At 37.3% G+C, this 27,744-nt stretch overlaps 2 protein-coding genes across 2 annotated transcripts in view; one reads left to right on the top strand and one right to left on the bottom strand.

The window, feature by feature from the left end:
- Window positions 1-1,418: 1,418 nt before the first annotated feature.
- LOC129791404 (NACHT and WD repeat domain-containing protein 2) lies at window positions 1,419-27,365 on the top strand. The gene is made up of 8 exons (XM_055829570.1): window positions 1,419-2,913; window positions 5,708-5,796; window positions 13,752-13,942; window positions 14,027-15,119; window positions 16,601-17,238; window positions 17,501-18,758; window positions 22,011-23,783; window positions 26,390-27,365. The coding sequence occupies exons 1-7, from the start codon at window positions 2,811-2,813 to the stop codon at window positions 23,745-23,747; spliced, it is 5,109 nt and encodes a 1,702-aa protein (XP_055685545.1). The 5' UTR covers window positions 1,419-2,810; the 3' UTR covers window positions 23,748-23,783; window positions 26,390-27,365.
- The window catches only part of LOC129791388 (protein mini spindles), a 28,410-nt gene continuing 27,140 nt past the window's right edge, over window positions 26,475-27,744 (bottom strand). The window contains exon 10 of the mRNA XM_055829549.1: window positions 26,475-27,671. Coding sequence (XP_055685524.1) covers window positions 27,594-27,671 — 78 coding nt within the window. The 3' untranslated portion in view covers window positions 26,475-27,593. The remainder of the gene's footprint in view (window positions 27,672-27,744) is intronic.

The raw sequence follows: 27,744 nt of genomic DNA on the forward strand, positions 1-27,744 counted from the left end.
GCTGGCATCCTACATTGCTCAATCCTGACGAACGCCACCCTTCTCTTGAACTTCCCGTGCACAACACACATGCCTTGGGAATTTTCAAGTTGGACTCAATCTCCTTCGCACAGCGCGGCACTGTGTCATCGCACACATGCCTTGGGAACTTTCAAGTTGGACTCAATCTCCTTCGCACAGCGCGGCACTGTGTCATCGCAGTCATCCACACTCTCCTGTTGAGTAAGCTTGAGTAGCTTCGTGAAGCCCGGATCAGTCGTGAAGACCACTCCATAGACATTTGGAGCTCCATCAAGCGATCACACGTCTCGCAGGGTATCGATAAAGCCAACACCTTTAGCTGTGTCCCATTCTAATGGTTCCTTTTCCGGAACTCAGAGCTGCTGTTTGTTATGGGAATTTTCTCCAAGAAGCCTTCCACGATGCAAATTATACTCCCGACACAATACGATTCTACTCCACGGCATATCCGGAACGGTGGAATCCCTCATCTTTCAGTGGGGTTGTTTGGAGAAAATTTGCTGCACTAAATCACTTAATTCACACCAGCTGTCCACTTGATCTTCACTATCCACATTGTCGCATCCCCAGAGGATCCAGTTGGGCCATTTATTGAAGAAAAATGTACTGAGAACATCTCACAACACATTATTCACACTTCAAAGTTGTTTTTGGATTTGATCTTGCTTTTCTTTTCCCCGTTGGACGGCTTTTCACCGATTTTCTTTACCCTCACATGATGGCTCTCTAACATCCTGTCGCATCTCCTAAGGCATTCATGCCCGCCAAATGCCCTTTTAGGCACATGATGTGCGCACCATCCTTAAAATTAAAAGAGCAGCCACATTATGAGGGACTCCTTCACAGCCCAGATAATCCTTTGATGCATTTTGTACCCCTAGTCCGCGACCAGGCGCTGATCAGCATCTTCTCGTGCCTCATTTGACGCCCCCGTTCTCATTTTTTTCCTCTACCGACATGTCGAGACATGTCGTAACTCAACACGTGCGGGTTTTCCTATGCAATTGGCGATTTTTTTCACTTTTCTCCCATCTTATCGCCTGGGGACACATTTAGGAGACTCTGTGGCCCATTCAGAGTTCAGAGGATCCCCATTGTTCACAACACCACATTTATGGAGCACTCAGACACCTCCCCACAGTCACGAAACTTTTCCGGGGGTTGAAGACACTTTTCTTTTATTTTAAAACCCACTTCTATGGATACAATTTGGTTGTATCCCACTTCTGAATTTGTAGGCGTTAATTTTTTTTATTAATACTGAGAGTGACTGTGATAGCCAACCCTCTTTCAGCGTACTGGTCCTCTCGGCATCAAGGCTCACGAGAGAATGACCAACGCATGATAAGCACCGCTAGGGCAATGCTTATCTACTATCACAGCCCTCTCCCAACGAGATACATTCAAACATATACGGTAATTAGACCATGGCTCGGGATAATATTTTTGGCCTTCGGTCTCAATGCCTACAATACTAATTAAATCTTTTAATAATTCTTATCTTCCTTTTCTTCCATGTTTCAGTGAAAAATTCACTGAAAAAAATAGATAATAATAATTTTAAATTAAATAAAATGTTGTTACCTTTTGAAGATATATCGTAAATGAATTAGAATTGCAATGCCTAATTGTAGCCCAGAGATATGCCCACTGCCCAGCAAGAATCCAATAAATTATCTTTTGAAGATATTTCGGAAAGGAATAAGAATAAATTTAGCCACTTCCACAGCCCACAAATTAAATAAATAATCTTACAAAATAAAACCAATCACAGTCCGATACACTAGCTTGTATATGGATCTGAATAAATTATTATTATTAAAACCAATCACCTTTACTTTCGTTCTGTATTTTCTTATTATCTATAAGTTCTTTTCTGAACTTGTTGTACTGTTACTCTTAGGATTGATTCAGCTGATGATTCAGTCATGACGATTTAAAGTTTGTGAAAAATCGACAAAATATCGTTAGACGATTTCATGAGATCTCATCAATTAAAAAGAATGGTATCTAATTAACATTCTTTTTCATAACACAGGAGACTTATCAACTTTTTTCTGGCGAGTTTTCAAAATTCTTAATTTTTTTTAGCTGCAGTTTGATTGCAAAAGGTATTTTTAGTTGCAATGTGTATCTATTTTGCTTCAATAGGAATGTTCTGATATTAAAATTTGCAATCAGAACTCTCTGACAGAACAGCATCATTACTTATATATAATCTAGTCAGAACCTTAAAAAAAAATAAAACGTTTTCAAGAAAAAAAAGCTTCTTCAAAACTATAAAGTAAGTATTTGTACCTATTTATTCTTTCAATTCTTTAACTAATATTCCTTTCACCTTTATCCTTTTTATCACATTTCGTGGATAGAATTTCACGCTCGTGTGAAGTTTTTTCGAGAGACAAGATCGACATGCAACGAACTGCTCATTTCCAGAGACGCCCTTCCGACCAATGGAGTCGCGAAAAGCATCGAGGATGGGCGTCCCGGCGTTTAATGCACCTAAATTCCACCATCTATATACAGTGGAGTGGTGATGGATAAACCTAAGCGAAACAAATCACGTCTATCGATTTAACAAATTTCGCGGGATATTAAATAGAGGCGGCAGCCAAGGATTCACCTCAGTCGATGTCAAGAAATCCTGGAAAAAGCATATTTGGGGAAAAGAAGTGAACAAAAATCCCCCAAGAAGCCAAAAAAAAGTGAAAAAGTGCAGAAATTTTGCATTTTTTAACGTGATCTTCACGAGAATTTGAGGTATTCCGGTGTGAATTCATCCTGGCAGAATGGATGACCGCACGATTGATCACATTTTTGCCGGGTCGCTGGAACATTTACCGCCAGTGAGCTCAAAAATTGTGCGCATTTTCACAAGTTCGACCTTCACGGGTGAGTATATGTTTTGCAATGCTCTTGGGCCCCCCTATATAGTGCTACCGCCCCCACTGATAAATCAATACTTTCTTCACTTTGGCTGCAACTATTTCAAGGCTAAGTGTACATATTCCATCAGGCCGTGAAATAGCAAAAATTCACCCCATTTTGTTTTTTTTTTGTTTTGAGTTCCTCTGGAAAATTGGGGAAAAGGAAAATTTTTCAGGAATGAGAACTGACCTCATTTTCCACTATTTATCATTAAACAAAAATGCTAAAAGAGAAAGTTTCTCTATGTCGTCTCGTATTGATTTTATTGAAATTAATTTTTTGGAAAATAATAAGGCGGGAAAGCTTTTGATATCAGTTGAATTTGAATTGGGAAAATTGGGGAAGGTGTTGAAAGGAGAATTTATCGTTGATTAACGTTTTTTTTCCTTCAGTTATTGTTCCATTTAAATTGTAGGAAAGAAAGAGCTTTTTAAGCTATTTTTTAAGGATACAATAAGCTTAAAGAAAGTGATTAAAATTATCTTTTTAAAGATTAAGAATAAACCTTTAGAGCTTTTAGATATTTTCTGTCAATTGCTCGCTTTTCATTAAAGCTCTTATAAATTCAAAAATTTGTCTAAAAGAATGTTAAAAATAGGAATTACGTCTATAATAAAAATTAAGCGATGAACGCTCAATTTTGCAACTAAAGTTTGTAAAGAAAGTCCTAATTTTTGAAAAAATCTAACTTCCATTTCTCAAAATTTATTCGTTTCCAAAGGAGGTTATTCGTACTAATATGAGTCAGTTAACTCCCTCAGAAGAGCACGAGGTACAAATATAATCTAGAAGAGTAACAAAAATAAGAAGTAACTAAAGACATTTATTATTTTTCACTGGGATCAACTGAGGAAAACCAACAAGTTTGTTTAAAAAAATGCAAAAATGACGCATGAAATGAAGCAAATGCTGAAAACGCAAATGCGTCAATGCTTCATAGATGAGTGAAATGGTATTTTTATTTATATTTCGTGTATCAAAAGAAATTTAAAAAAAAAATTTTGACGTCATTTACTGCATTTTTTAGCAAACATCTGGCGCTTTCTTATACCTTTTTGATTCTCTATGAGATTAGTAGGAAAACGTGGCCCAATTCCGACCTCCAAAGGTCCGCGGAGAATGAGAAAAAAATGGTATAAAATAAATAGCAATATTCTTAACCCTCCGTATACTGTGAGGGGTAGGTGACCGATCCCAGAGCTATATTTTGAATAATTGCGGCTTAGTTATTAGAGGTATAGAACCAAGCTTCTGGAAATAAGTTCCTTGGTTATCTGAGAAGATTGTGTATAAATTTGAGGTCAATCCGACCACCAGAAAAAAGTTATTAACAAAAATGTAAGAAGAGGGAAATCAAAAATTGGTGTAACCGTCAAATTTATTCCAGTTTTCTTCCATTGTCACTCTTTGTCTCTTTCTAGAAGATTCTAACCTCAAAAAAATCATTACAAAAATCATCCAAAAATCCATTGAAAAGTTTATTTTTGTGTTCTAAAATGGACAAAAGACTTCTTAGGGAGTACCAAGGAGACTATTAAATCTCATTTGACTGAAAGAATTTGCTTATTTGCGAGGATTTCTATGGGGTCGATCAGCTCCCCCAATAGTAATGCGCGTGAGTATTTTGGTCACAGTATATATGGAGGGTTAAATTTGGTACCATTTTAAAGCCCATTTAATGCTCTTTTAACTTCAATAACTTTCTACATTTAAAGTTTTATCAGTTTTAAGTAATAGCGGATTGAAAAAGGCTTTAAAAGGTCCGAATTGGGCCACGTTCCCCTAAGTATTGTTACTTCTCAATTGTTCCTTCAAAACATTAGTTTTTCCATATAAAAAAGGATTAAACTCCTTTCGTAAATAAATACCTATTAATTTTTTCTGGTTTTACATGTTAATCTTCGATATAAAAAAAAACTTTACCTTCATTTTCAGGAGTTCATTGTCCCTTCTTTTAATTTATTCTCAGCTCGATTTTCAATTAATTTCACCTGCATAAAATAAGTTCTCCGAAGGTGTCTATTTCACTTTTATTCCATGACTTTCTTTCTTTATATTATACTAAAACCTGTTAAATTTGATCTGCTCAGCGTGAAAGATTAATTTAAAGTTCATGATTATCCCATAGACAAGATTTATTGCATTTCATAATAAACATCAACGAAAAAAAAACTCCCATTTCCACGTGTTTTATCGTTGATTTCGATGAAAGTTAAAATGTATATAATTGCAATTAAATAGTTAAAAGCACCGTAAAAGTCGTCTCGATGACGCGATGAAGATGATAAATTTCATAATGTGTGTAAAATATGCAATTTCCACCTTTATATGGAAGGTATGGATGGATGCTATCTATGGTGGCGCCTCGTGTGAAATTGGCAGAAAAGAGGTGAGAATTTTCGCAGGTGCAATTTGCAGCCAAAGTGAAAGCTCTCAAAAAAAGCCAATTAATTCCTCATTCACAATCAATTACAAGGAATAAACGAAAAATGATTAAAGGGGCCATTCGCGGGGAAAAAAATTCCAATTGGTATTTGGATAATTGCAATTTATTTAGCTCTTTCACGTCATTAGGCACGCTCGGTAGGTGATTTAGTGCTGCGTCTTTTGCGGTAAATTTGTTTCGTGTGTGGGTGGTGAATTGGGCCTCCGCCCAGAGTCAATTGACCCAGATTTTGGGGTCGAAATTTGTAGGAGTTGTAAATATGTAAATTCCCTTAAATTTCTCGTTGCTTTCCCTCCTTCTCAAACCCTGCAGATACGACAATGGAAAGGAATACCCTGATGGCAAAATGTTATCCCCGCATTAAGGACTACTGCAGAGAGAAGCACGGATTGGAATTTCAGGTGAGTTTAGCATGGCAAATATTTTCTTTCTTGTAAACCTGTAAATCACCCACACCACCCCCCCCCCCCCCTTCTTGTGGCTTTTTGTGTTGCTTCCTCACAGGGCGCAATTATCAAATTTCTCGGTGCTGTTTGCCATTCCGCAGGGGGGAAGTCGTCCAGGTGAGGGCGATATGTAGAGGAATTGGCTCATGGCACGAAATGGTGGTCTGGACATGTGCTCAAACGGAGCCAGCAGAGCCCCCCCTGTAGTGTGGCACGCTCTTGATGTGAAAATTGTCAATGTGCCATCGCGCAATGTTCCATGCCATTGAGCACGGGGGTATGCAATTTATATGATTTACGAACTCTCAGCATGGCGAAGAAGTCACATCCGGGGGCTCCACGCCTTGTGTGGGTCACGCTACTCACAGCTCATTCCGCGCGCCAATTTGCTCGCATTCCGTGACATTCCGCATAAGAATTACTTAATTCTTTCAATATCAGAGTCCCGCATACAGTGTGGTTTCAGTTAAAATTAAAAGAATTTTCCCTTCTTTTGAGGTCAAATTAAATCCAAAAAGGAACCATTTCCCTAATAAAATTCCATTGATAAGGGCTTGATCCCTGATATGTGAATTTATGTTTCATTAAAAACATTTTCATTGTGTATTAAAAGATTTAATGCGGAACCCTACTGTATGGGAAATTGGAGCTTTTACCGTGGAAGCATTTTGGGAAGTTGGCAGACACGGGTGTTTATGAGTGACGGAAAGTATTTTGGATTTGTATATTAAGCAAAAAAAAGGGCAAAGTGGAACTTTGAAATTGGATTGCATGCTGAAAAACCTAATTTTAAACTCACCAACTTCAAAACTAGTTTTGCAGGAGTAAAAATGATGTATCCACTACACAATTTTGGAGTATTTTATGTCAGAAATATGTACAATGTATCTTGCAAAATTTGTTGTTTCTTTTTATGCGACTCTTCTATTTTGAAATTCATCTAGGAAAAAGGGGTGTCATGTTAATTGCGTACGTTAACCATGCGTACGTTACCTTTTTCAAATACATTGCGTACGTAATTAAAAAAACAATTAAAGACCAATAAAAAAGGTCACTACCTGCACCAACAGGTCAACTTACAAACAAAATGAAACATACTGTTCGGAAAACTTATGAAATAAAATAATATTTGAATTTGGCGCGCACTCGAAGTGGTGAATTCGTGTGGTGAAAATAGAGAATGTAGGGAAAAAAGAATGATTTGGCGGCAAAAATGACAGATCGGTTTTGGAAGGCAAGGAATACGGATGCAAACGTGCCTGCTCCGTAATAAAGTGTAATTTATCGCGTATAATTCGGGGAATTTCGCGAACACATACCATTTTCAGCAACATTGCACCACGTCAATATTATTCAATTTTCACCACGACACTCAGCAGTTGCAGACATTTCCTTAAGTCATTAGTATTCCCGAATTCCTCCAATATTTTTCCGATCTGCTCATCCAGCCTCACATATGTTTTCCTCCGTTTGCTGCCACTTTTTCCCAACTCGGCGGACTTTAACATGTGGGACGTGTTGACTGCATTTTCCTTTAGCCACTGCACTAGCATAATTACATTGGGCTGCTTCTTCGCAATTCCAAATCGCAGATTTGTTGACAAATCCTTAGATCTCCTTTTGAACAGACTATTCGTGGAGATTTGCGCTCTGCGCGAAGAAATTAGTTTAACTTTATATAAAATATCAACTAATCGAGATAAGGAAATAAATAAATAAATTTTAAGCATGAGTACGACAAGTAGTTTTTTGCCAGATTATCAGAAATGCAAATCGTCGCTGGTCGCTACTTTTGTCGTATAAAAAAGCATTTTATACGACAAAAGTAGCGACAAGCGAAGAAATATTTCAATGAAACTTATCTTTAATTTCTATCTATATAATAAAGAAAGGATTTCGTTCCTGTACAGCTATGCATTTCTACACCGTTGGTCCGATCGTGATGAAATTTGGTACAGAGACTCCTGATATCAGGCGGTTTTTACCAACGGCATTCATTTTCCCCCCAGAGCCCCCCTTCATATAGCCCCCATATAGAATACATGCTTTTTTGACTACTTTTTGAATTCGGCGCCATAAATGTTGTGTGAAATTCACTTTTTCTCTTTGAAATATCTGTTGGAGGTTTTGCATGGCCCATCTTCTATATAATAAAGAAAGGATTTCGTTCCTGTACAGCTATGCATTTCTACACCGTTGGTCCGATCGTGATGAAATTTGGTACAGAGACTCCTGATATCAGGCGGTTTTTACCAACGGCATTCATTTTCCCCCCAGAGCCCCCCTTCATATAGCCCCCATATAGAATACATGCTTTTTTGACTACTTTTTGAATTCGGCGCCATAAATGTTGTGTGAAATTCACTTTTTCTCTTTGAAATATCTGTTGGAGGTTTTGCATGGCCCATCTTCTATATAATAAAGAAAGGATTTCGTTCCTGTACAGCTATGCATTTCTACACCGTTGGTCCGATCGTGATGAAATTTGGTACAGAGACTCCTGATATCAGGCGGTTTTTACCAACGGCATTCATTTTCCCCCCAGAGCCCCCCTTCATATAGCCCCCATATAGAATACATGCTTTTTTGACTACTTTTTGAATTCGGCGCCATAAATGTTGTGTGAAATTCACTTTTTCTCTTTGAAATATCTGTTGGAGGTTTTGCATGGCCCATCTTCTATATAATAAAGAAAGGATTTCGTTCCTGTACAGCTATGCATTTCTACACCGTTGGTCCGATCGTGATGAAATTTGGTACAGAGACTACTGATACCAGGCGGTTTTTACCAACGACATTCATTTTCCCCCCAGAGCCCCCCTTCATATAGCCCCCATATAGAATACATGCTTTTTTGACTACTTTTTGAATTCGGCGCCATAAATGTTGTGTGAAATTCACTTTTTCTCTTTGAAATATCTGTTGGAGGTTTTGCATGGCCCATCTTCTATATAATAAAGAAAGGATTTCGTTCCTGTACAGCTATGCATTTCTACACCGTTGGTCCGATCGTGATGAAATTTGGTACAGAGACTCCTGATATCAGGCGGTTTTTACCAACGGCATTCATTTTCCCCCCAGAGCCCCCCTTCATATAGCCCCCATATAGAATACATGCTTTTTTGACTACTTTTTGAATTCGGCGCCATAAATGTTGTGTGAAATTCACTTTTTCTCTTTGAAATATCTGTTGGAGGTTTTGCATGGCCCATCTTCTATATAATAAAGAAAGGATTTCGTTCCTGTACAGCTATGCATTTCTACACCGTTGGTCCGATCGTGATGAAATTTGGTACAGAGACTCCTGATATCAGGCGGTTTTTACCAACGGCATTCATTTTCCCCCCAGAGCCCCCCTTCATATAGCCCCCATATAGAATACATGCTTTTTTGACTACTTTTTGAATTCGGCGCCATAAATGGTGTGTGAAATTCACTTTTTCCCTTTGAAATATCTGTTGGAGGTTTTTGCGTGGCCCATCTATATAATAAAGAAAGGTCTCTCTAAAATTTCGTTCCTGTTCATCTATACATTTCTACACCGTTGGTCCGTCGTGATGAAATTTGGTACAGAGACTCCTGATACCAGGCGGTTTTTACCAACGAATAAATCTTCCATTAAATATATTTCAATTCATCACAATTCCTTTCTCCCTCTAAAATTTGCGCGAAGCGCAAAAATTCCCCGCGAAGCGGGGCGAGGTAAATTGGAGCGAAGCGACAATTTACCTCGTACTTTTTATAATGTTTATATCACACTTATTATTCACGAAAAGCTTAAGGAATACCAGCATTCTTAGTTTTGCCATCAGATAGAGAATAATAAAGTGCTTGGGCTTCCCATGTTGCGTGGAGCTAAATCAAATTTAGCCAATTTAGTATGATTGAAAGAGTCATTCCTGGTCGATCCTTAAATTAGTCTCTATGACATTTAAAGTGTCCATGTTTGGCCAGCTTCAAAAACACAATGCAAAATTAATGATATCCGGAAAAGAAATTTTGCCAAAATTGATTAATCAATCGCACAAATTCTGTGTTTCGAGGACTGCATTTTAAAACCGGCTATCGGAATTTTGTCGATTTTAACTTTTTACATAATATAGGGGAGACCGGGGTAAAAATAGTCAATTTGCATAAATCCTTATCTGCAGGATTCCCCAAGGGCAAGAAAATTTCCTCGATAGGTCATTCTTATAGGAAATTTCCTGGCCTACAACTTTGTCTCAGACCACTTTTCTCTATCTCCACGGGAAATATGAGTTTTCGAGCTTTTCCAAAACCCTTCCGCTTCTGACTTTTTTTAAACGCGGCGGGTAAATATAGTCACCAGTAGGCTAAATAAAGTCGGTCGAATTTTCCGACATTTCCAATGATTTTCCAACTGAGAGATTGATAGTAGTTGATAGCTAAACTTCTCACCTTTTGATCCGCGACAAGGAATTTCACTTTTATACGCACTAAAACAGAGAATTTTGCGATTTTCTCAATCACGTCATTTTGCAACAAATGGATGGAAAATATGCCAAGAATTTCGATCTCCCATATGATTTACATGGGATGACTAGATCTACCCCAAGAGGTATGTTTTGATTCAAAAAATTGTAGAGAAAAATCATTAAAAGTTATTGAAGAATACACCTTGGCAACATTTTCTGAAGTAACCCAGCTAGTGAGAAAAATTATCAGATTGGAAAATTGCTGAAGGAAAAGTTCGGAAAACGCGTTTTTCTCAATACGCAAAAGTTTGGGAAATGGGCCAAAAATCTATTTTTATTTTTAACTCCTAAAGTACTGATCGGATAACCTCCAAATTACTGTCAAAAATTATAGGTTGGTAAGGCTTTGCACCCTAATTTTTTCCGATTTTTCCGATTTATATTTTGGGAGAAATTGGCATTTGAAAATTCCAAAATGACTATTTTTACCCCGGTCTCCCCTAGATATATTTTTTCTAGCTGAATCGACTGCTGTGATTAAAATGTAATAATTTTGACTAATTATGCATTATTTTAAGGTTTTTCCTTATTTTCTTACTCCTTCTTACATTTATAAACTCACCACTGAAATATAAATAAAACGAAATGTAATATTGTAATGTAATATATCACAGAAAGTTCATCACAGTGGGAAGGTGCTTTGCAAGCTTATCACAGAATTTGGCGCGAAGTGAGATTGCGGGATCCATCGCTGCTTAAGCTTAAGATGCTTCTTTCAATGTTCGTGAACACCAAAAATTCTGTTTTTTTCAGTGAGGAACACCGAAAGAAGCAGCTTAAGAATACTGTGCTGTGTACTCACCTGAGGAGAATTGTAGTTGTGATTATTAAAATAATTCCCTTTCTTTTTGGAGGTGACCGGAAGGCCTTTTTGCTATATGCACTGTTTTTTAATTTCAAGTCTATGTTAGATAGAAAGGAAATTTAAGGATTACAATACATAATTTTATTAGAAATACTTTATTACAATTAAATTAAAACTTGCTGGAAGGTATCATTAAGAACATAGTGCGCGAAATTAAATTAGGTTCACTATGTTTTTGCTATTTTTTGATCATTTGACTGGGAAAAATTTAAAAAGGGAAGAGTTGAAAAACATAGTGAACCTAATTCAATTTCGCGCATTGTAGATCCTAACGAAATGAAATAAAAAAAAATACCTTGAACAGAAACTTATTCATCTTGCCACTTTTGGTCGACACAATTACAACATTGTTGTACAATGCTGTAAGACGGTCCATGGTCTTTTGGACGTGAGGGCCAAATTTCCCGTCCTTTGTATTTTCCCTCAGGTAAATGAAGACGTGCGGGAGGAGCTTGCCTGAGGCTGTGATCGAATACTGCACGGTATAACTATGTGATACCTTGTTAAGGTCCCCAAGGCATACCTAATTAAAAAAAATATCAAAATAAAAAAAAATAAGATTAATGATGAAATTAATTTTTTTTATTATAATTTAATTATGAGATGTAAGGATTAATAAATAATAATAGGGAAGACCGGGGTAAAAATAGTCAATTTGCATAAATCCTTATCTGCAGGATTCCCCAAGGGCAAGAAAATTTCCTCGATAGGTCATTCTTATAGGAAATTTCCTTGCCTACAACTTTGTCTCAGACCACTTTTCTCTATCTCCACGGGAAATATGAGTTTTCGAGCTTTTCCTAAACCCTTCCGCTTCTGACTTTTTTTAGACGCGGCGGGTAAATATAGTCACCAGTTGGCTAAATAAAGTCGGTCGAATTTTCCGACATTTCCAATGATTTTCCAACTGAGAGATTGATAGTAGTTGATAGCTAAACTTCTCACCTTTTGATTCACGACAAGGAATTTCACTTTTATACGCACTAAAACAGAGAATTTTGCGATTTTCTCAAACACGCCATTTTGCAACAAATGAATAGAAAATATGCCAAAAATTTCGATCTCCCATATGATTTACATGGGATGACTAGATCTACCCCAAGGGGTATGTTTTGATTCAAATAATTGTTCAGAAAAATCATTAAAAGTTATTGAAAAATACACCTTGGCAACGTTTTCTGAAGTAACCCAGCTAGTGAGAAAAATTATCAGATTGGAAAATTGCTGAAGGAAAAGTTCGGAAAACGCGTTTTTCTCAATACGCAAAAGTTTGGGAAATGGGCCAAAAATTTATTTTCTTTTTTAACTCCCAAAGTACTGATCACATAACCTCCAAATTACTGTCAAAAATTATAGGTTGGTAGGGCTTTCCACCAGAATTTTTTCCGATTTTTCCGATTACAGTCATACCCCGCATAATCAAGTCGAGGTTATACTCTTCTTACGCATTAAAATTAATGGGTGAGAAGAGTATAACCTCGACTTGATTATGCGGGGTATGACTGTAATAACTTCGGAGAAATTGGCATTTGAAAATTCGAAAATGACTTTTTTTACCCCGGTCTCCCCTATGTTTTTGCTATTTTTTGATCATTTGACTGGGAAAAATTTAAAAAGGGAAGAGTTGAAAAACATAGTGAACCTAATTCAATTTCGCGCATTGTAAATCCAAAAGTTATTTGTATATTACATTAACGAGGTAAATCCTTTTGCTTTTCGGAGATTTGTTGCGTGGAAATAAGAAAAATACCTTGAACAGAAACTTGTTCATCTTGCCACTTTTGGTGGACACAATTACAACATTGTTGTACAATGCTGTAAGGCAGTCCATGGTCTTTTGGACGTGAGGGCCAAATTTCCCGTCTTTTGTGTTTTCCCTCAGACAAATGAAGACGTGCGGGAAGAGCTTGCCTGAGGCTGTGATGGAATACTGCACGGTATAGCTGTGTGATACCTTATTAAGGTCCCCAAGGCATACCTAATTAAAAAAAAATAGCAAAATAAAAAAAAATAAGATTAATGATGAAATTAATTTTTTTATTATAATTTAATTGAGAGATGTAAGGATTAATTAAAGAATAGAACCTACTAATGTATAAATGATGAATTTTATCAAAATCTTGTGTTTTGAACCTGGCGTAAGACAATTTTCTTTGTTTTTCCGGTCGTCGCCACTGAGGAAGGCCCGGATAGGGGTTGAAAGTTTTGGGAAGTAAGTCTTTCATTTGGACGAAATTTTCTACCCCTGGCGACGACCGGAAAAACAAAGAAAATTTATCGAAATCAAAAATAACCAACAAAGCGGGACATTTTTAGATCTATCAAATGCGATTTTTGGCACAGCTAAATCTTATCGTATCGACTTCATTTTTATCCCTTTTCTGCGACGAAATGAGTTAGATATGAGAAACATTTCAAAGGCAAACTTAAAGTTAATTTATTTTTATTCTTTTTATTAAATTAATTTAATTCATGTTTTAAATTTACAAAATTTAGAATAAAAATCTTTTAAAATTATTCTTTTCATTTTACACTTTTCCCAAAAATAGGTGGTTGACATGAGATGGGGTGTACGTGATGAAGCCACAGATGATCACATGACAACGGAGCTGTGCATGAGGGAGATCCAGAATTGCCAGCGTTTGTCTATGGGTCCGAATTTTGTTGTCTTCCTGGGTCAGAAGTATGGCTATCGTCCTATTCCAACACTCATTCTTTCCTCTGAACTTCTCCTGATTAGGTAAAAAAAGACAAAAAATCCTTCAATTTATGCTCAAATGGGATGAGAATGAAGGGAAGAAATTCACTGAGAATTCTCTTTTAGGGAAGAACTGGTCTCTATGGGCATTGATGTCATTTTACTGGACACGTGGTACAAGAAGGACAGCAATGCTGTGCCACCAATCTCCGTCCTTCAGCCCATTTCGTCAATTCTCATCAATTTCAACAACAAACGCGTCCCCAAACTCCAGGCTGAGGATCAGGCAATCTGGTGGGATACCCTCACGAAGATGCAGAAGCTCTTCCGCAAAGCCACAGCCTCCCTGCACGCAGCTGGGAAGCTGGACAAGGATCAGATGCACAACTACTTCATGTCTGTGACTGAGCGTGAGGTCATCAATGGGATTCTCAATGTGAAGAACACGAAGAATCACTGCTTGGCCTATGTGCGGTACATAAACAATATAAATCTGCAGAATCTCAAGAAGGCCGGTCTCTTTGTGGACATCATCAATCGCAGCTTGGACACTGAGGCGTGCAAACTCCTGGCCAATTTGCGCGATGAACGACTCCCGAATAAAATTGAGACGACAAACATGCAGAAGTACACAGTGGAGTGGATTGGGCGGGAGGGATTGGACACGGAGACGCATGAGGAGTACTTGAATCACTTCATCTCCCACTTCTACAAGAACATCATCAAGCTCGTGGATCGTGCCATGCGCAAGGAGGACTCAAGTGCTCAAGGGCAGATCGTGACGGAAATCCTCCAGCACCTGCATGCGTGCAATAATGCCGACAAAGTTTTCTATGGGCGTGAGGAGGAGTTGGCACACATCAAGGGCTACATGCTCGGGGATTCGGAGAAGCCGCTCGTGCTGTACGGCGAGGGTGGGTGCGGGAAGACGTCGTTGCTGGCCAAGAGTGCGTCGCTCTTTATGAAGGAATGGTTCAAGGATGCCAAGCCCATTAGTATTATTCGCTTCCTGGGCACGACACCGGATTCCAGTGCTCTTACACCCACACTCATTTCCATTTGCCAGCAAATCTCCTACAACTACATGCTTCCCTTTGAGAGTATTCCTGATGATTTAGTGCCTCTCACGGCACACTTTAAGCAGCTCCTCACGTACGCAAGTCCAGCTCAACCCCTCACACTCTTCCTGGATTCTGTGGATCAGCTCACAGGAGCTCAGGTGAGTGATTTTCTTGCGATTTATGTGCACAGAGAAGCTTTATTTTCTGTGCCATCAAGATTGATGATTCATGAGCTTTAGAAGACTTGAAGAAAAAGTTCAAGAAGTCTCTTAAAAGAGCTTCAAGGGCTCTGAGAAATTGCTTTGGAAACTTTAAAAAAATGGAGTTCCAGAAGTTTTTTTTTAAAATTAATTTAGATACTCCACAAACAAGCAAAAAGCTTTAAAGAAAGTTTTAAAAAGTATTAACGAGCTTTATAAGGTTTTATAGAAATTATATAGAAAAAAAATTATAAGCTCACTCAGAAAGCTTGAGAAACTCCCTAAAATACATTAAAATTCATTAAAAGCTTAAAATTATATCTAAAAAACTTTAAAAGTTGTAGAAAAGCTTATAAAACTATCTAAAAAAAAATTTAGAGAATATTTATAAAAGCATTAGCAATTCTAACAAACTTTAAAAACCAAAAGCTTAATATATTTTAAAGCTTTAAAATTTTCCCAGAAAATGCCCTTTAAGAAACATTTAGATGCTTTCTAGAAAAGCTCTAGATGCTTATTAAAAGAGCTTTAATTTATTTGATACAACTTTAGGTTTTCGTTAAGCTTTTAAAGATGTTTGAAAAGGTTTTAAAGTCTGACAAAATATCTTTAGAAGTTATCAAAAATCTTTAAAAGCTTTACAGAACTTTGAATACTTTGAAATATCTGCATTTCCCAAATCATTGCAATCAGTCTTAACCCTTTAACGTCCAACGTGAAACATAAAAACATTGAAACATGCGCTCTTTTATCGCGATTTTTATTCTATGAATTTTTTTAGAGGACTTTTCTCACTCAGAACGTCTTCTTTGACCCCTTATGCGTGAATTTGATGCATTTGTAACATGGAAAAACAATTACATTCATAAATAATTGAAAAACTAAAATGTTTCACGTTTGGGTCAGCGTATGACCCAAAAAACCTTAAAGGGTTAAAGACCTTGAGAAGCTTACTAAAATGGGTTAAAATTCATAGTAGAGTTTAAAGGTTTAATTACAATACATTGAAGTTCAAGATTTTCCTGAGCTTAGCAAATATAACAATATACAAAAAAACGCGTTGGAAGCTTCCAAAAAGAGTTTAAGAGGATCTAAATAAAACTTTAGAAGCTTTCAAAAATGCTTCAGAGGCTTTTCTAAAAAGCTTTAAAAGGTCTAGTAGAAGACTTAATTTCTTTGAAAGAAAAGAGGCATTTTCTGCCTGAAATTTTATAAGCCTTTGTAATAAATATTTATCTTAAAAAGATATAAAAGCATCTTAATTTCATAGTTTCTTTAAGCTTAAATGATTAAATTAAGAAAAAGTTTTCTGTGTGGACTCGATCGAAATTCAATCAACAAAAAAGGCTCTTAAGCTTTCAGAAAATACTTTATTTCTTGAAAAAAATTTACATTCTTCAAAGCTCAATTTTTGAGTTAATTTTTTATCACATTGACAGGATGCAAATAAAGTCTCCTGGTTGCCCACACGCATCCCTCCCAATTGCAAAATCATCGTTTCCTGCGCCAATGAGGAATCCAACCCAACGGTTTCCCGCGAATACCACATCCTGCGTCGAATGATTGATGTTGAGGAGAATTTCGTGGAGGTGCGAGCTCTGGGCGAAGAGCTGGCGATGAATGTCATCCGGATGTGGATGAAGACAGCCTGCCGGGATCTCAACAACTACCAATGGCGCCTTGTGGCGAATGCCATTGCAAAGTGCTCCCTGCCCATTTTCGTGAAGCTCGTCTTTGCTGAGATTTGTCGCTGGCGCAGCTACACACGTCCACAGGACACCCACTTGGCGTCCACAGTCATGGACAGCATTATGATGCTCTTTGAGCGAATTGAAAAGCAACACGGGAGGATTCTTGTCTTCCATGCTCTGGCTTACATTACAGCCTCCAAATCGGGATTGTCGGAGAGTGAGGTTGAGGATCTCATTTCACTGGATGATCGTGTGCTTGATGATGTCTTTCAGTACCATTTGCCACCTGTCCGGAGGATTCCTCCGCTCCTGTGGACGAGAATTCGCAATGATTTGCCGAATTACTTGAGTGAGAGGGAAGCTGATGGGGTCAGTGTGATGAATTGGTTAGTATAGTCAGGGTTTGTATTCTCTAAGAGTGAAAAACTCTCGTGATAAACTCCCGAAGATTTTTTGCGGGGAAAAAGTGAAGAAAACTTCACGTAAGCGTGATCATATGCATCCGTGATAAACTCTCGTAAGATTTTCCCGATTTTCACATTTCTTTTAAAGCGCTATAGCCTTAAGGAGTTTATCACGGGAGTTTTTCACTCTTATAGAATTAATGCTCAGGGCTTCCTGTCAAACTTTCTCTCTTCTTCTTTGCAGGTACCATCGTCAGTTCAGGGATACAGCACGTGAGAGGTACTTCAAGAACATGAATATGGCCATGTACTTTCACTCTTCCATTGCGGATTATTACCTCGGAATTTGGGGTGGAGGGAATCCCAAACCTTTCAAATTTACCGAAATTCAACGACATCGTTTTGGGCTAACGGAGAAAGAGGGCTCAGCCGACAGAAAGGTCCCCGTGCAGCCACTTGTTTTCTACAATAAAGACGGGAAAGTGTCGCGATATAATCTCCGGAAGTTCGGTGAGCTTCCCTTCCATTTGGTGCGATCACGTCGCTTCACAGATCTCTATGAGAATGTCCTTTTCAACTACGACTGGCTCCATGCGAAGCTCTCTTCGTGCCCACTTCAAGCAGTTTTGGCTGATTTTGAGGATGCTTCAACGAATATTGACGACAAGGATGCACGACGTGAGTTGATGCTCGTGGCTGATGCTCTACGCTTGGGAGGCGCTATCCTCGCTGTTTACCCCAACATGCTGGCGCCACAGCTCATTGGACGCCTGTTGCCAGAAATTGGTGGGAATCCGAATATTAAGATGTTGCTGCATGCTTGTGATCGCAGTGGACCCAAAGATTGCTCCCTCATCCCTCTCAATCACTGTCTCCACACTCCCGGAGGACCTCTCAAGTATTCCCTGGAGGGTCATCAATTTGCCGTATTTGCCTTCGTCCTCACCAGCGACTATCGCTACATGGTCTCCATCTCCACGCGCTTCATCACCTGGGATCTCTCCACTTCGGATCTCACGCGTGACGTCAATCCCGGCATCGAGGGCATCATGCAGCAACTTGTTCTGTCGCCGGATAACAAATGGGCCGGTGCCTACACGAATAACAACCAATCAGTCCTCCTGAACATGCTCTCGAGTGAATTTGTCATCATTGATAATCCCTTTGAGGCAAAGGATCAAGTGACAGGGGTTTACCTCCTCAATCAGAATCTCTTCATTCACACAAAGCTCAAATGGGCGCGCTTTGATATGCGCGGGAATCTTCAGGAGAAATTCGATGCTGTGAATGTAACGGAAGACTGGGAGATCCTTCTGATGGAATTCTACTCAATCAATGAATACCACGTTGTGTATTGGACGGGGCAGATAAGTAATGAAAAGTTGCGTTTTGACACCTTCCGGGAGGAGAAGACAATTCCACCGGTTAATTTCCACAGCGCCATGGCTATGAATCGCGATAGGACAGCTCTCTATTGCTGCAGCAATGATAATAACTATCAGGTTGGTTCTGTCAGTTCTCAATTGTTTTACCTTCTCTTGGGGTTCCTTATTAGTTGGTATACCACAATCTTGGCCAACACCAAGTATTGTAATCATCGGAAAAACCGACCACCTCAGATCAGGCTCAAACTTGGTATGAGCACGTTTTGGACATCCCACATTTTTTCACATTTTAAAAATCCAAGATGGCCGCCGTCCGCCATTTTGAAACACCGTCAACCAGTTCCCTCCCTTATAGCCAGAGGTCTGAAATTTTAGTATGTTGTAGGGCTCAGTGAGACGTTTTCATCAACAATTCATACTTGAAAATCGGTCAAGCCGTTTAACAAATATGGCGGTCTAAAGCAAAATGGGTTTTTTCGGTGTAGCTTGAAAACGGCTTGACCGATTTTGATCAACTCAGACTCAAATGAAAGGTTTCGAGAAGCCCTACAAATGTCCAGAACATTTCAAGTTCCAAAAACATCCGCAAGAAGCGCTAGGATCAAAAAGAAAAATTGCCTAACTTCAATGGGCATTATCTCCGAATCTCCGAAGTAATACAGTCAGTAATACAGTAATACAATCAATAATACAATCAGTAATACAGTAATATAGTAATACAGTAATACGATCAGTAATACAGTAATACGATCAGTAATACAGTAATACAATCACTAATACAGTAATATAGTAATACAGTCAGTAATACAGTAATACAGTGAGTAATACAGTCAGTAATACAGTAATACAATCAGTAATACAGTCAGTAATACAGTAATACAATCAATAATACAATCACTAATACAGTAATATAGTAATACAGTCAGTAATACAGTAATACAGTGAGTAATACAGTCAGTAATACAGTAATACAATCAGTAATACAGTCAGTAATACAGTAATACAATCAATAATACAATCAGTAATACAGTAATATAGTAATACAGTCAGTAATACAGTAATACAGTGAGTAATACAGTCAGTAATACAGTAATACAATCAGTAATACAGTAATACAATCAATAATACAATCAGTAATACAGTAATATAGTAATACAGTCAGTAATACAGTAATACAGTGAGTAATACAGTCAGTAATACAGTAATACAATCAGTAATACAGTAATACAGTGAGTAATACAGTCAGTAATACAGTAATACAATCAAAATCATACAATCAATACAGTCAGTAATACAGTGAGTAATACAGTAATATAGTAATACAGTCAGTAATACAGTGAGTAATACAGTCAGTAATACAGTAATATAGAAATACTGTCAGTAATACAGTGAGTAATACAGTAATACATTAATATAGTAATACAGTCAGTAATACAGTCAGTAATACAGTAATACAATCAATAATACAATCAGTAATACAGTAATATAGTAATACAGTCAGTAATACAGTCAGTAATACAGTAATACAGTCAGTAATACAGTAATACAGTAATACAGTCAGTAATGCAGTGAGTAATACAGTAATACAATCAGTAATACAGTAATACAGTAATACGATCAGTAATACAGTAATACAATCACTAATACAGTAATATAGTAATACAGTCAGTAATACAGTAATACAGTGAGTAATACAGTAATACAATCAGTAATACAGTCAGTAATACAGTAATACAATCAATAATACAATCAGTAATAGAGTAATATAGTAATACAGTCAGTAATACAGTAATACAGTGAGTAATACAGTAATACAGTCAGTAATACAGTGAGTAATACAGTAATACAATCAGTAATACAGTAATACGATCAGTAATACAGTAATACAATCACTAATACAGTAATATAGTAATACAGTGAGTAATACAGTCAGTAATACAGTAATATAGTCAGTAATACAGTGAGTAATACAGTCAGTAATACAATCAGTAATACAGTCAGTAATACAGTGAGTAATACAGTAATACAGTCAGTAATACAGTGAGTACAGTCAGTAATACAGTGAGTAATACAGTAATACATTAATATAGTAATACAGTCAGTAATACAGTAATACAGTCAGTAATACAGTCAGTAATACAGTGAGTAATACAGTCAGTAATACAATCAGTAATACAGTAATACAGTCAGTAATACAGTAATACAATCAGTAATACAGTCAGTAATACAGTGAGTAATACAGTAATACAGTCAGTAATACAGTAATACAATCAGTAATACAGTAATACAATCAGTAATACAATCAGTAATACAGTAATACAATCAGTAATACAGTGAGTAATACAGTAATACAGTCAGTAATACAGTAATACAATCAGTAATACAGTCAGTAATACAGTGAGTAATACAGTAATACAGTCAGTAATACAGTAATACAGTCAGTAATACAGTAATACAATCAGTAATACAGTAATACAATCAGTAATACAATCAGTAATACAGTAATACAATCAGTAATACAGTGAGTAATACAGTCAGTAATACAGTGAGTAATACAGTAATACAGTCAGTAATACAGTAATACAATCAGTAATACAGTAATACAATCAGTAATACAGTCAGTAATACAGTAATACAGTAATACAGTCAGTAATACAGTGAGTAATAGAGTAATACAGTAATACAATCAGTAATACAGTAATACAGTAATGCAGTAATACCAGTATAAACGCCACAATTCGCCACATTTCGCCACCAAAGCGCCACAATTCGACACATAAACGCCACAATCCGCCACATAAACGCAACAATTCGATTGTGGCGAAATGTGGCGGATTGTGGCGCTTTGGTGGCGTTTATGTGGCGGATTGTGGCGTTTATGTGGCGCTTTGGTGGCGTTTATGTGGCGAATTCGCAAAAACTGCATGAGAGTTATATGGATGCTACCTGAAGGGGGGCTTTGGGGGGAAAATGAATACAGCCACTCGAAACCGCCTGTTATAAGGAGCCTCTGTACCAAATTTCATCACGATCGGTCAAACGGTGTAGATTTGTGTAGCCGAACACGACTGATTACCAACAAACAGACCTTTCTTTATTATATAGAAGATATGTCACATTATAGCTTATTTCAAGACCTTTCCAAAACTAGTCAAGAAATTTCTGTAGGTCCTATAGAACTTGAGATATGAGCATTTTTATCTTTCAAATTGATGAATTTCATAAAAAAAATCAACTTTGTCTACTAATACTACTCACAAATTAAATTACAATGCATAGACTGACCCATCCACGTTGTGGTATACCAACTCTTATAACTGGACGCGTTATGATTGATTTTAATTTATTTTTCTCATCTACTTCCAATAGGTAACAGCCTATCGTTTGCAGGATGAATGGCAGGAAGAAATTTCCCTGGCACGGTATGAGAATGATGAGAAGGAGATGTTGCTGCAGCTGAAGCTCGATCAGCACGATCGAATGCTCCTCGGGACAGCCGGGAAGGGTTTCGTGATTTGGGATCTCGATCCGGATAATCCCATTTCACCGGATGCCCTCTACTTGGCTTTGCCGCATGGGGTGCGCAACATCACAACGCGCATGATGCAATCAAACTCGGTGATGGTGAGTAGTCAGCTGAACTACGCCGTTGCGGGGGTGCGGAAGAATCTCTACGTGTGGTGCCTGGAATCGCGGCAACTCATGAAGATCCTCGATGCTCACTTTGGGCGAATAATTCAACTGGAGGCGCTGACAATTGGGAATTGGAACAGCGTGATCACCTCCAGTATTGATCGGAGTGTTAAAGTGTGGAATATTAACAATATTTTCGAACAGGTGCACGTAATTGATCGGCATGAATTGCAAATTGACAGCATTAGTTTGTCGCAGGAGACGGATTTTGCCGTCACTGTGACGAGGGGATGCGTCGGGGTGTGGGACATTCGTCAGGGGCGTCTTCTGGCCAAACTGGCGGACTCACCTCTTGGCGCCATTGTCACGCACTCCGAGATCACGCCCGATGGACGGTATATTCTGTCCTCGGAAACGGGGAAGATTCTCATTTGGAATCGTGTCTCGGAGCAAGTTCTCTTCCGTGACGATCAACCGGGTATTCAGCAGATCACCTTCCTCGAGGCTGGTGAGAAATTCCTCACAGTTTCCTGCCCGAATATAAACAGCACAGAAGATCAGAATAAGCTCACGGGCATTGCAACGGTGCGAACGATCCCTGATGGACAGATTCAGTTCACTTTTGACTTCCCCGTGCGCATGATTCCGGGAATTCCTTTCCGTTGCGCAGTTATTACGGCCGATGGGGCGCATATTGTGGTTGCAACCACGGATAAGGGCAACAAGGACGCCATTGGGGTGTACAGTGCCACCAATGGGGCTCACATACAGAAGATCACCCTCAAGGGGTGCAACATCAAGGAGATCCTCTCCCTCGTTCCGCTTCCACACAAACCCAACCAAGTTGCCGTGATCTCCACAGAGAAGGGCAGTGTGATTGACATCAAAACTAAGCGACATGTGCGATCAGTGCCCAAATGGCAGGGAAGTTGCACCAAAGATGGGAAATTCGGCCTCTACGCTCCCTCAAGGGGCGGCCTGGAGCTTCTGGAACTCCGCAAAGGCACAACCGTGAAGACTTTCATCCCCAAAGTAGCCGAAGGGGTCTTCACGGTGATCTGCATGTTCACAGACACAGATGAGTACGTCCTCTACTACCACAGTGGGAAGAAAACTCTCCGTGTCTTCCGTGCTTCAGACACAGAAATGATCGCCAACTACAGACTCCAAGCTGAATTGACGGCCATTCGGAGTACAAAAGATGGGCGAGGGGTTGTTCTTGGCACAGTTGATGGGTGCCTGTCTGTTCTGGCCATTGCTGATCCCACTCTTCCGGAAACGCTGGAGTACCTCAAGAATTTGCCCTCGCGAGATGAGGAGTGGAAGAAGAAACTCGCACGCATCAAGGCACGTACGCGATTCAAGGCAGCCATCAGGATTGCGAGGATCTCAACGCGATTCGCTAAGCACACGGGTGATCGTGAGAGTGTCTTCGGTGATATTGATACCATATCGGAATTCAATGATGACTAAGAGAGCTGATGTAAAGCTCCTGAAAAGTTCTTACAGGTAAACTGAAAAGGAAAATGATTTAAAAAAAAAGCTTCTATTTGAAAAATTTATAGGGACAAAAAATATAAGAGTGACGTCATTATTTGCATTTTTGGGCATATTTTTAAAGACTTTTTATAGCTTAATTTTAATTTGAACTGCAATTTTTTTTAAACAGTCTTCTTAAGAAAACTTGAGATTTTTTTCTTTTAAAAAAACTGTTTAAAATGATGGCGGTTCAAATCAAAATTAAGCAATGAAAAAAAAAAACAGTTAAAATTTGCCCAAAAATGCAACTAATGACGTCACTATTATAATTTTTGTCCCTATGAATTGTATTGAAACATTGGACCCTATTTTGCGATCATGAAATCTTTAAAATTTCAAGGATTTCAAGGATCTTGGTCGCAGAATAGGATCCATTATGTGATGAAAATGACAAAGAATTCAAGTAGGTAGGCCAGAATTAATGTTCTTGTGAATTTATAAAGGAATCTCTATGTCTCAATTGTGATTGAAATGGAATTTTTTCAAAAATCATTAATGAAACATTGGCGCTCATGTTTTACGTAATTGAACAGACCTAAACTAATAGTAACTAATATTCTTGGGCTTTTGTTTAATTTATCTTGTAAGTTTAGGGAATTAAGAGAATTCTGATTTTTTTCTTAAAATGAAGTTATTACACAGATACCTACATAGAAACAGATTCCTTCAAAGTATTTGTTTTTAAACAAAAAATCTTAATTTTAATTCAAAGATTAGGGGTCAAAATTATTTACAGAAGTGATGGCGTCTTCAAGACTTGTACCTTCTTTAGACCTGAAAAAGTAACTTTAGTCCTGTGGTTGAGCCAAGGGGATGGTTTAACCTCATTTTCAGTGAAGAAAAGTCACTTTTTGTTGAACAAAATGTATGAGGAATTCTCGAATCTCGCTCAATCTCGACCGATTCCCGAGAAACACTTTAACTTTTTTTATATTAATAATGTTATTTCGATGATGAGAAGGGATCAATCGAAAGCTAATTAAATGTACTTTCGATTGCAAGTGGAATTGTGCAAATTGATCGCATATTTTGATCGGAAGAACTTGCTGCCTCACTAAAAGTACTGATTTCTCGGGGTTGGGCATCCCCTTGGGTTGAGCTAAGTAGGATGTTTGTTGGATGTCTAACAGCCTTAAAAAAGTTAGACTGAGGTTTCCACTGTTCAAGGTTAAAAGTCAATCATAACGCGTCCAGTTATAAGAGTTGGTGTCCCACAACGTATAGAAGTTTGTTTATGCGTTGTAATACTATTTGTGAGCAGTATTAGTAGGCAAAGGTGATTTTTTTGTGAACTTCAGTAATTGTATGCAAAAAATCGTTATATCTCTGGTTCTATAAGGCCTACAGAAATTTCTTGACTAGTTATGGAAAGGTATTGAAATAAGCTATAATCTGACATATATTTCGATACATTTCAAGGTCACCACTAGAACACAAAATGGCGGATTTTTGTTTCACTAAAACAGTTTTTGGCATTTTTTATCCTGAAGAAATAGTTCTAGAGATTTCTGATGTTCTAGAAAGTTGTAGAGTTTTGCAAAACCTTTACTTTGATACCAAGTTGAGCAAAATCGGACAAGCAGTTCAGGAGATATGGCTCTTAGAACTTTTCAAAATCTAGAATTTTTCAAATGGCCATATCTTCTAAACGGCGACATAGAATTTCTTCATTTTCGGACTGGTGAAAGATATTGAGTCAGGCTACAACATTTCAAATTTTAACGGAAATCGATAATGGGGATTAGGAGATATTGCCCCTTAAAGTTAGGCAATTTTTGTTTTTGATTTTAGCGCCTCTTGCGGATGTTTTTGGAACTTGAAATGTTCTAGACAGTTGTAGGGCTTCTTGAAACCTTTCATTTGATACCAAGATGATCAAAATCGGTCAAGCCGTTCTCGAGTTATATTGAAAAAAACACTTTTTGCTTTAGGCCGCCATATTTGCTAAACCGCTTGACCGATTTTCAAGTATGAATTGTCGATGAAAACGTCTCACTGAGCTCTACAACATACTAAAATTTCAGACCTCTAGCTGTAAGGGAAGTGGTTGACGGTATTTCAAAATGGCGGACGGCGGCCATCTTGGATTTTGAAAATGCGAAAAATTGAAATTTTACATCCACATTTCTATAGAAAACTTCAAACCCGAAGTCTCTATCTTTTACCGTTCTCGAGATATAAGGCAAAGTTTAGAGTCCCGGACGGCAGGCCGGCCGGATCAAAAATTTTCCACCACCATTTTCGTAATGTGGGATGTCTAAAACGTGCTCATACCAAGTTTGAGCCCGATCTGAGGTGGTCGGTTTTTCCGACGATTACAATACTTGGTGTTGGCCACGAAGTGGAACACCAACTAAGTAACTAGAAAAATTAAAAAAAGCAATTTTTAAGTATTTAAAATGTAAATTGCTGTTACAAATCCATTTTTAGCATTCCTTAAATTGAAAAAAAAAAAAAAACTTAAAACATCCCATTAAATAGATCTCTGTCTAAGTCTAAGCTCTGCTAAAATAATGAAGAATTCCTTAAAAATAATCTCTAAATTAAATTCTAATTCTTACCTTTTATCCTTGCAGGTCTAACGAGGAATCTTCCAAGGACATGAAATATCTCCACAAATTAAAAAAAAAATAATTCCAAAAATAAATAAAAAGAAAAAAGCAATTTTAAAAATCATATTTAATAAAAAATTGAATAATCACTTCTACTAGTAAAATTTTATTACTACATCCTTCTGATATTATTCTTCTCCTAAAACTTTCCGCTCATTATTGTTAGTTTCAGAAAAAAAGGTTTTCTAATTCTTTTTTTTTGCTTCTATTTTTTTTTATTTTCTCATTAAACTACTCATGATCATTAAATAGAATATATAATATTTGTTACTTAGATTTTAATAGTAAAGTCAGTGTTTTTAGTATGAATAGTTATTGTTTTTTTTTCTTCTTTTCTTTTTCTTAATACACATTTTTGAAAAATTCTGGAGGACTCTTATGCGGAGGGAGGTAAACATAACGAACTTGTATGATCATAATAAAAACACAAAAAATGGAAAAATGGGTGTGTGTGTGTGGAATTAACATTACACCAACATTATTATACGCGTAATATAAAGTATAATATAGAAGTCGTGAAGTGTCACAAAATTGCTCAAGAAAATTTTTCAGGTGATCTCTTTTTTTTTTTTAATATATAAATATTATACCTTTTCTTTATAATTTAGTCTCAATAAACATTTACTACACGATTCATTTTTCTTTTTTTTTTTACCACCATCTTCACACTTTTTTGCAACACAAATTGGTCGTAGGTTTCAATCAACAATACAACTAAAGGATTTTCTTTATTTCATTTTTAAAGGTTTTTTCTTCTTTCAATAAATTAATATTCTTTCTTTAAATTTAACAATGAAGATTTAGAGAGAAAAATGTGTTTATATCATAGATTTTATTATATAGAGTAAATGTGTGTCTTGTGTAGAGAAATAAAACTAAAGCAGAGACACAATAAATGCAATTTAGAGATTTTTTCTTGTTGTTAAAAAAAAAAGATAAAGATATTTTGAATAAAAAAAATGTGAATCAGTATTTCAATTCTTGGGATACGCAGCAATTCTCACATTTAAGAAGAAACGAACTTGTATTTATATTCAAACTCCTAAAGAAACAAATTAAAAAAATTAAATAAAATGTAATTGAAAATATTAATTCTGGTTTTCTTTTTTCATGCCCAACTCGCTTAAACAAAAAAAAAATAAAAGATCTATTTCTGTGTTCTCTTCCTCTACTTGGGTTGACGTATTTGGGCTAATTTCTGCTGGAGCAATTCAAGACGATTTGATGAAATTGGTTCTGGCTTCATCTGCGCGCCCGAAAGTAAATTATTTCAAAAAGAATTTAGAATTATATTTTTTCTCTGTCTGAGAAAATCAATG

Source organism: Lutzomyia longipalpis, chromosome 1 (assembly GCF_024334085.1).
Source record: "Lutzomyia longipalpis isolate SR_M1_2022 chromosome 1, ASM2433408v1".
Lineage (NCBI taxonomy): Eukaryota > Metazoa > Arthropoda > Insecta > Diptera > Psychodidae > Lutzomyia > Lutzomyia longipalpis.

What these genes read in the sequence shown, in the direction of transcription:
- LOC129791404 (XM_055829570.1), top strand. Translation starts at nt 2,811, where the DNA reads ATGGATGACCGCACGATTGATCACATTTTTGCCGGGTCGCTGGAACAT. An exon ending in ATCAGCTCACAGGAGCTCAG is followed by an intron (nt 15,120 to 16,600) that starts GTGAGTGATTTT and finishes TCACATTGACAG; the next exon opens with GATGCAAATAAAGTCTCCTG. An exon ending in GCAATGATAATAACTATCAG is followed by an intron (nt 18,759 to 22,010) that starts GTTGGTTCTGTC and finishes TACTTCCAATAG; the next exon opens with GTAACAGCCTATCGTTTGCA.